General features: G+C 41.9%; 1 protein-coding gene across 2 annotated transcripts in view; it reads right to left on the reverse strand.

Annotated features, from left to right (window-relative positions):
• LOC138049363 (uncharacterized) overlaps positions 1-10000 on the reverse strand; it is a 26817-nt gene that overhangs the window by 10309 nt on the left and 6508 nt on the right. For both annotated transcript variants that reach the window (XM_068895611.1, XM_068895612.1), the window contains exons 4-13: positions 9457-9597; positions 8437-8495; positions 6369-7956; positions 5429-5585; positions 4541-4769; positions 3638-3700; positions 2462-2581; positions 2014-2139; positions 849-899; positions 691-774 (exon numbers count right to left, since the gene is read on the reverse strand). In XM_068895611.1, coding sequence (XP_068751712.1) covers positions 691-774; positions 849-899; positions 2014-2139; positions 2462-2581; positions 3638-3700; positions 4541-4769; positions 5429-5585; positions 6369-7956; positions 8437-8495; positions 9457-9597 — 2618 coding nt within the window. The remainder of the gene's footprint in view (positions 1-690; positions 775-848; positions 900-2013; positions 2140-2461; positions 2582-3637; positions 3701-4540; positions 4770-5428; positions 5586-6368; positions 7957-8436; positions 8496-9456; positions 9598-10000) is intronic.

A 10000-nucleotide genomic window follows, 5' to 3' on the forward strand; every position in this document is an offset into this window, starting at 1 on the left:
GTCATGTGGCACGTGTTCCTAAGGCACGTGACCACTTATCGTGTGCAGGAGCTGAAATAATGACGCGAACTACTAGACACACACTTAAAAAGAAACTGATAGAGGTTAGTCTTCCCGTGATTGGTCATATTCGGAACGGGATGGGGACAAATCCCGCTACCTGCACCGACCAACTCCACCACATTTTAGTATTCGAATCTATACTTCCCAAACACGGCGCCAAGCTAGAAGATAATCTCTGAGCAACGATGCTCCGAGGATTCGAAATTTTACAAAGAACGTATGGGATCATTAGCGCCTCTGTCTTTCGCTTTAAATAGGGAAATATTTGCTTACATTTTGTGCTTTTGATGGCTAATAACTGGCTCGTTTTTTAAATCAGTCAGCCAAGAAAAAGGTAGCGAATATTGAACATGCACTGCACAATGAGCTATCTCTGAAAAGCCGATCGCGATGTACCAGATAATGTTTTTAATTAAGCTTAACAAGTTCTTTTACCTTTTGAAGTCAATTTGTAAATGACAGGGCGCCTTGTGTGAGGAAACTCATATGTTAATGAAACAAATTCATACGAAGACTCCCTTATATTCATTTACAATGCGTGGCTTTCACATACAGATCTTCGATCATAGGGTTTATCCTTTACTTTGTAGTAGACGGCCCTATTAAAAATAAAATACAAGAGCTTACCTTATTGATATCTTCAAAAGTTCGATTGTGGCTATTTCGCTTTGCGCATGCGTGGGCGTCTGCCATCAACTCCGCGACGTAAACCTTAAAACAGAAAATACAGCAGTTTACTCTCGATTCTTCAAGGCGATCAAAAAAATGCTGCGATGGATATCTACCTCAAAGCCCTTCTGTTTTGCATGACTCCAATATTTCTCAAAATGTTCAACCTACGAGTTGGAAGTGAAAGTAAAAATCAACACTCATCAACTTCGTGTTTACAGCATAGGAGACACCAACTATGATCTTCTCAAACTAATAATGTTATACAACTTGAAATATTTGCTGAATAACTGACACCGTCAATAAAGCTCGACCCAGCTACATTTCGGCAACTAATAACGAGTGAGCGATTAAGAATTAGCTCTGATAGACAAAGTTGTGAGAATGATCGTTGTTCGTAAGCCCTAAGTTTCGCTCAACAGATGAACTTACATGTAAGCTGGCTCAAACCAGTTTAATTATTTCCAAAAAACTGCACTGTTTAGAGAGATTCAATGGTTCTGCATATCACCAAGCAGCAATGTAAACGTACCAAGTGAAACGGCAATTACTCGAAGAGAAGCACTTTTAGGTTACCTTAGCAACAAATGAGCCATTTAAAAACACTCTGTGATATGTCTTTGAGTTCTTATATCCCGAAAACATACCCGGTAATTTTCATTTCTTTTTTTAATAGACTACTTCAACGATTCGGCAGCCATTTTGATTTTTATTGTTTAAAAAGTATCATGGGATGCTCAGGGGGCAAATAAGTATGTGTTTGCCCCCTCGGCATCCCATAATAGCTATTGGAACAATAGAATTCAAAATGGCGGCCATATCGTCGAAGGTTTCTATTTCCTGCATTGTCATTGCTGTAAAGTGATCGGCAGGTTAAGTTGAAACTCTTTTGCAAAAACGGAAGAAAATATCTGGCGCGGATTCGACGGAGCCGACTACTGTCACGAGTGAAAAAACATAAAGGAATACGTTTTTCATTATTGCGCTTTGCATTCACAAATTCCCATGAATGGTTTAGTTCTTCACTGCAGTGAATCACTGTAGCGGAATGCGTACATGGGTAATCAAAGCTTATGATTGACAGACCCATTGTGTCAGCTTCTGTCTTTAACGGTCCGCTGACGATCTGCTAAGGTGGAAGTAAAATACGAAACCGTTGGTTGAACATCAAAGTTCGCACGTTTATCAAAGGCACAGCAACTGATCCAAAATGAGTTGGATGGCGACAATAAATAAATAAATAAGTAACCTTTCCCACTGAAAATAGGCTGCCACACTAACCTTGTCATGAATGGCATCCACAATGACAACGGGAAAGAAGCCATCTTCCAGAGTTTTGGAGAAAGATTTAAACAAGCTGTTCCTGTAAGCTTCTTCCATTTCTTCCTCATAGACATACTCTGTCACCTACAATGTAAGTAACAACATCGGAGTTCAAAATAAAAATTTCATCGTTATTTGAGCACAATATTTAGCTTTTGTAGAGCCCCTAGTCGATGGGGCCACAAAACTCACTCAAAGATGGTTGTCTTGCTGAAAGCAGTAATGTAGCAGCTCTCGTGACCAGCTATTGTTTGGTATTGTATAAGACCTTCAATCACAATACTGTACAACAAACTATGGGCCATTTCCTTGCAGCTAATACGAATTCCTAACGCGAATTTAACCCAAAAGAACCCCACAGACTTTCCCCTTAAATGAACATCTACACACTATCAAATGCTCATACCTTTTTCTTTACTTTCTTGCCTGTGTCTGGATCTTGCTCGGACTTTTCCACTTCCATTAAGAAGTAATCATCCAGCGCCAATATTCTTGGCGCATGCGCTCCATGGGATACTTCCTTATCCTTTTGAGGTACACAAGAAACACAAAGCTTTGTAAACGGCAAACGAGATGCTTTCGGAATGTAAAGAAAAACAGGAAGCGATTTTTGATCGTAGTACACCCTGCTAGCAGAGCCTTTCTTTTGCTTGCTCGATTTTGGCGTTCTCGAGAAAGACTCTGCATGAATCGAGTAAGATCTTTATTGAATATGCGCTGCATGTTGCCAGGAAACAGTCTCGAACCCAAGCCTAATATGCCAGATCTCGCCGCCATCTTGGTTTTTCATGGTATAGCGGGCTCAATTATAACCATCGGTTTTGTCACTAAACGGACGCTCGCACTGGAAAAACCGGTTTGACGAGAGAAAACAAGATTGACTAGTCCTGAAGTTCGGGCTGCGGCGGCTTCAAAGAGTTGACGTGACTCAGGCAAGTGAGTGAGTAAGTGAGTGAGTAAAGCTATTAGTCTCTCCCCTCGATGCTTTTCAGGACTAATTTACAATGTGTTTCGGGGGACTTTAGCCAGACTGCTTATTACACAGTTTACAATTTTATTTTAGGAAGTGAAAGATGCCCCCGTCTAGATAAGGTCAGACCACAACACCGGGGACTATGTCCCCTACTCTTATCGAATAGTGAGTGGATTCTTTAACGTCCCATACTATTTAATTTCCAACAAGGGTTATGAGACGGGACCTCCGCTTTACACTCCTTATCCGAAAAGACTTGAAAGTCTAACCATTTGCAGATGTAATTACAAAGGCAGCACATTCTCCTCAGTTATTTTAAGACCCTGAGTGTTGGTCCGGCCGGAGTCGAACTCACGACCTCCCGCATGACAGCCCAATGCTCAACCAACGGAGCCACCGGTGCGCGGTGGAGGCAGAGCCTCCTTTTCTCCTCCTCAGTAAAGAAAAAGACAAAAGGAGGCTCTGCTCGCAGGGTGATCGTAGTAGCACTTCAACTGATAACTGCAATATTATAATTATTACCCTCCTAGATTGTGTTCATTTCATGGTTTCCTACAGCAGAAAGCTATGTCATGGGGAAAAAACCGAGGCCCAGACTTTTCAACTTACCTTAATTAGTCTGGCTACATGAGTTTTGCCACTCCCAGGAGGTCCCCTGAGAATGATCACAATCTGAAATACAAATTATTCCAACTTTATTAGCGCTGTCACTAGGCTATGAAATAGGCCATTTTCGAAATGTCAATCTTCAGCTTGATAGCGAGGTAGAGAGGACAAAAGCAATGGAAACACGCTGGAATTAATGTGAGAAATATCGACACATCATCCACCTTCCTTTGTCTTTGTTCTCTAAACCTCTCTTTCAAACTGAATTTTAATATATTGAAAGCAGTCTAGCTAACGCGGGCAGCTAACTGAAAGTACAATCAGCTGAATCTAAGGATTTTCACAATTCCTTTAAGACTATTAATCTCCCTGCTGAAAAATTACTACTTTGATGCAGATATCCCTAGGTTTTAGAAAACTGTATGTATGAAATGTAAACCTCACCCAATCTAAACACCTATGTCATACTCCACAGAATTAACATTGCGTTTCTGATTGGTCAATGATGAATGCGTCATGTAGGTTATAGAGTGCAATACAAAAGTTGCTATAGAAACATAGCGATAGAGTGATTTTGTTGGGCAGATAGCAAATAAAAACTCGTATGAACTTGTTCTTGCTTTTCTTGACTCATGGTCACTCGTGATGCTTTCACCGTTCTCAAACTGAACTTGCCTACGGCTCGTGCAATCTTGAGAACTATCAAAACCCACGCCCATGAATAACGAAATGCACTCGTGCTCATGTGATTTCCCAAACGTATCATTTCATTTTTGCTACCTTCATCTTTCCTTCATGTTCCTAGTTTTAGAAGACATCTTATACAAGATTGAGTATACCTTACATTTTAATTTTCCAGCCCACATTATTGATTTACACTATTGTGGTAGAGGCACACAAACTTACTCTATCAGGTCTATTTTCTCGTCCTGGCAAGTCCAAAATACTCTCCACTGGGACCGTCTCGGGCTTTTTCTCTATTCTTGGAGGCTCACTGGGGGGTCCAACATCGTCAGGGTGGGGTGGGTAAGACGAAGGGTCCCGTGGGTAGGGATCATCAGGGTAAGGGGGTCTGTCTCGGTGGAGGTCATCATGAGGGGGTCTTCTGTCAGGCGGACCTCGTTCATCAAACCATCTGTTTCAACAAAATCAAAAAATCAATCTGTAATTTAGGCTAAGTTAAAATTGCGCCAATGTTGGTGATCGTGGATCATGTGTGCCTATTTGACACATGGGGTTTTCACCTAGCGTCAGATGAAGCGTACTTGCCGTGAGGTTGTGCAGTTCTTTCATGCTCCGACTTGTGCTTTGTGTGGCAGTTTTCCCCTCCCTTCCCTCCCTCTTTGGTGGCCTTGGTAAGTAATGAGGTTGGTAAGTATCTCCACTGACTTTGTCAGTGTGACGGTGCATGGTGGTGGTTGCCGCTCTGTGGGTTGCCATGGATACATGCATGCCCTGCTCGTGGCTCGTATTTTGCTTGGCACCACCATCCGCTTTCATAGGCACCTTCCCCCAAGCTCATCTATTGGCGATGACTTTAATTATTATTATTATCATTATTATTTACATCTATTAACAAATACAAAGTAACTTAACGTTCACCGAAAACCCTCATAACATATTGTGAGCTTAGTCTCTTCTCAAAAAATGTTCAAATTTTCCGCCTTGGCAATTTCTTTTGGTGAACTGTTCCATGCATTAACTATACATATTTAAAAAAAAAACAATTAAAACAATTAAGCTTTGCGGGTGCCAACTCACAATCGGGCAAACTTAAAATCTATGAAACCAAACCTGTCATCCGGACCTCTCCTATGATCTCTTTCCCAGTCACTAGGGAATCGAGGGGGGAGGTGATCTGGATGGTCCCAGCGGGGTGGGGGTGATCTTGGCCTTCGGTCATCAGGATAGTGGCGCTCTCTTGGCCACTCATCATCAGGGGGTCTTCTCCCTGTGAGACAGTTCAAATTCGAGGATGAGCTGTTCACACAGTCACAAAAGGATCTAGAATGCATTTACTGTACCTTTTTTAACTAAAGAACAAAGTATATGGGACTTTGCTCTAACTTTTTTTCGGGTCATATATTTCCTGCGCATACGCAAGATTACTTTGCTCATGCGACTGCTAATAATAGAAAGACTTTTCGGAGTAAGTACCCCAAGCAGGAGTCTAGCTCAGTATCTCCACATTCAGAGGTGTTCGTGATGACCACTAGACCATGAAAAGCTACCGTAGGTGAAAGACTAGGAGGGAAATATTCCTTAAAGAATGATGTCCATGACCGGAAACAAGAGTTTGTGTTTTCATTGCATGCAATATCCGTATTGTTAAGAAAAATTAGTCAATATTTTAAAATACCATTGTAGAAACATGTAAAGCATCCGTTTACTGGTTTTGATTGGAATCAATGCTGTTAACAACAGTTTTAAATGTGAACAACTATTCCACTATCACATTTAACCCTATGGTTGGGTCGCAGAGAATGGACTGGACTTGGGACTACCTGTCGCACTAACTTTTATTAGTAAATCCTCCTCACAATTTCAATGCAATTGTGAGGAGAATTTACATACTGATCACTCCTGGAAGTCAAAGGGTCCATTATTGTTGCTGCAAACGTGATTCACAACGGTTAAAAAAGAAAGCTGTTAGGGTTAGGGTTAGAAAGCTGTCTACATATTTGTGAAAGGTGCAGTAATGTTACAGAAACTGTTTTTGGAAACCAATACTCACAGTCTCCTCTATCCCAGTCCCATGGAGGTCTTCCTCGATCATCAAAGAACTCTGCATCAGGTGGAGGTGGAGGAGGAGGACGACCAAAGCGATCAAATTCCTCAGGTGGGGGTGGAGGCCTGCCCATGAGGTCACGCCTAGGGGGAGACCATGGACGACGAGGATGATCCAATGGGTGCCAGGGAGGTGGAGATTTAGGTCTACCTCTATCGTGCTCATGGAATGGGGGTCTCCCTCCTCCATCCCTGCCTCGTGGTGACATGGGTCTGCCAGGTGGACCTCGCCCTCTTTCCCATTCTGGTATATCACGATCATCTCTTGGAAATGGAGCCCATCTGTCCCTTTCATCCCGTGGTGGTGGTGGTGATGGCCAACGACCCCGTCCACCCCTTGGTGGAAATGGGAAATCATGATCACCTCTCCCAAAGGGAGGCCGATCCCACTCATCTCTTGGAAACGGAGGCCTTTCCCGTTCATCTCGTGGAAATGGTGGTCTATCCCTGTCATCTCTGAGAAACGGAGGCCGGTCTCTTTCATCTCTAGGAAATGGTGGCCTGTCCCTCTCATCCCTAGCAAAAGGTGGCCTGCCGTCCCTCCCATCCCTTGGAAATGGCGGTTTACTGTCCCTATCATCTCTTAAAAATGGTGGCCGATCTCTTTCACTTGCTGGAAATGAGGGTTTGTCTTGTTCATTTTTCAGAAGTGGTGGTTTATTCTTTCCTGCATGTTTATCATCTTGCTCTTTGTTTGCCTGTCCTTCGTGAACCTTCTCTTCTTTCACTAAAGGATGTTTGATCTGTGATTCTGGTGGTATGTGCTCTCTTTCACCCTCTGGCAAAGGAGGTCCTGAATCCCTGAATGGATGATCCTCCCTACCCCTTGGGGGAGGTGGTCTCCCATCCCTAAAATCTCTTGGAAATGGAGGTCCATCTCTGTCCCAATCATCCCTGGGAAAAGGAGGCCTTCCTCTTTCATCTCTTGCAAAAGGAGGAGGCTCTCTATCACCTCCTGGAAATAAGCGTCTTCCGTCACGTTCATCTGACCAGGGGGGCCTCCTTCCAAGTTCATCCGGTGGAAAGGGTGGTCTCCTTTCTGGCATATCAAGAAATGGTGGTCTCCACTCTCTTTGGAACCTTCCAGGGCCAAATTCTTGATCACCCCTTGGAAAAGGGGGCCCTGATTCCCACTCATGGGGTGGAGGTCTCCAATCTTTTCTGTCCAACAATCCATCACCCTCGCCTTCTCTAGGCAGAGGTGGCCTTGCATCTCCCTCTAAGGGATGCCCATCTCTACCCTCCCATCTAGAGAACCTCTCACCATGGGGAGGCCAGTCTGATCCCGGGGGCAGCCTCTCCCCTTCCCAGATACCTCTGTCCCCTGCAAGTTCCTCAGGGTGGGGAGGAGGCCCACTCCAAGCATCTCCATGGCCCCAGTCATGTTGAGAGCTTTGTTGCCAGTCTTCGCCTGACTTGTTGTCTTGTACAGCTGCTGACTGGGTGGTGTCTGTTGGGAACGGTTCTGACTTTACAGTAATTCCTAATAAATTTCCATCCGTATTCTGGTCCTCTTCAATTTCCATATTATCTTCCTGAGAAGTTTTGAAAGAAAGAAAAATCATTCTCTAATTTCACTTTTCTAAACACTACAAACTGTCTGCTTTAAAATTATTGTAATCCTGGTAAACAATGATAATAATAGTAATAATGATGATAACAATAATAATAATAATAATAATAATACAATAATAATAATAATAATATTATTATTATTATTATTATTATTATTATTGTTTTTAAATAAATTGTCTTCAAAAAAACACATTTGTTATTTTTTTTAATTAAAAAAAATTACCGTGTTTTGGCACTAGTTTCAAAAAAGAAAGGAGATTCCTAACAACAAAATGGTAATATCTTTTATATTCATTGAAAATTCATTTGGGAGATCGTGAAGAGACACACAGTCACATGAACAAGTTGAAATGACTCGTTCAACATTTTTCCACGATTGCAGCTTAATGTTTATACACATAAGCATAGGAAAAAACTTCAAATAATTCATGTGTTTTCACCTTGTAATTATTGGTGTCCTCGTGATAAGTGTTCTCTTCTGGCTGAAAAGTGGTGTCATCTAAACAGGTTGTGACAAAACAAACAAGAAAGGGTATTACATGTAGGTGACTTCATATTCACAAACTTGAGCAAAGAGCATAAAATTGACCTTAAAAAGCTTTTCATTTGACAGAACTTATCGGCCATTTGGAAGAACCAACCCAACAACGTCTTCAAATTAACGCACTTTGAGGATGATATAATTATACTCCACTGGAAGAATGTGAGGGATTATTATGCAAACTGACGGGTCTGGCTGGCCAGTTCTAACAAAAGGAAAGTGCCCTTATTTTTCAGGGGATTGAGCTATTGACCATTAATTTTCTCAAAATTGAAGACTACTGCAGCAATACAGCAAGTGCAAAAAGTGTTTAAACCTGAGATTTACAATAGGTGTCTTTATGCCTCTGGTTGCCCAAAGGTATTTAGTTTACATTATCCTAATTAAGACACTCAGAAACTGATATTTATACATTTCTCTTAGTTTGACCTATTATAGTCTTAGTAATGGGTTTTTGAAGACACCAAGAGTGTTGTTCTTGGTAGCTACTAAGGACAAAACTCATTCACTTAGCCTGGGCCAAGCCAATTTGTCCTCAAATTCCCATGGCCAACAGGCAATTCCCAAGAGGCAATATCACAAACATGTAAGTGATGGAGATAAAAAATGCTAACATAAAGACTTACATGTAAACTTGCACTTTCACAAAAAACACAGGTGCATACAAAGAACTATGGGATACTTAAGCTCCAATGCCAAACAAGTGACTGCATCTCAACACAGTGTGCACTTAATTGTACGGGGTTTCCTAATGGACAACCAAGGATTTATCAGGGCAATCTAATTCACAGGTTCACATGTAGTTGCCTGGCTTTTGAAAGAGGGATAACCTGAATTTATTTTTTTATTTTGAGCACTGCTGTATACAGTAATGAAGACATTGCTTTGCCTGCAAAACACAATCTAACATTATGCTGACCTGTGACAGTGCTGTCCTGTGTTTCTGCTGGTACAACCGGCATCTCACCATCACCTATGCCAGGAATCTGGTCAACCCTTGACGACCATTGGGACATGCTGCTACTGTAGGACTCTGGTTCATCTGTATAGGATGCCATTTCTAAAAGAAAGTTCCAAATGCACAACATGCTTAGATCGACAATCGCAAATGGTCCTAGCACTATACCTTGGTTGCAACAGGTTCTTTTCACATCATCAGTTTCATTTTCTCAATGCATGTTGAACTGCAGAGTTTCACGTTTATGAAGAGAAAAATAATAATCAAAAGATTGTCTGATCTTAAATGTAATTTGGTGCTTGCCTTTCTAACTTTGAACAGATGAACCTAAGGTGATGAAAGCTTCAAAGTGGGAGGCAGTATGGCCCAGTTGTTGAGCCACTTGCCTTGAGATCCGGAGATCTTGGCTTTAAGACCCACTCTGACCACTCGTTGAATTATTTGATCCTGGTATTCCTTGCTCTAACTTCTAGGTCACACTTGTACACTGTAAATAGCCAACTGG

This window comes from Montipora capricornis, chromosome 5 (assembly GCF_036669925.1).
Source record: "Montipora capricornis isolate CH-2021 chromosome 5, ASM3666992v2, whole genome shotgun sequence".
Lineage (NCBI taxonomy): Eukaryota > Metazoa > Cnidaria > Anthozoa > Scleractinia > Acroporidae > Montipora > Montipora capricornis.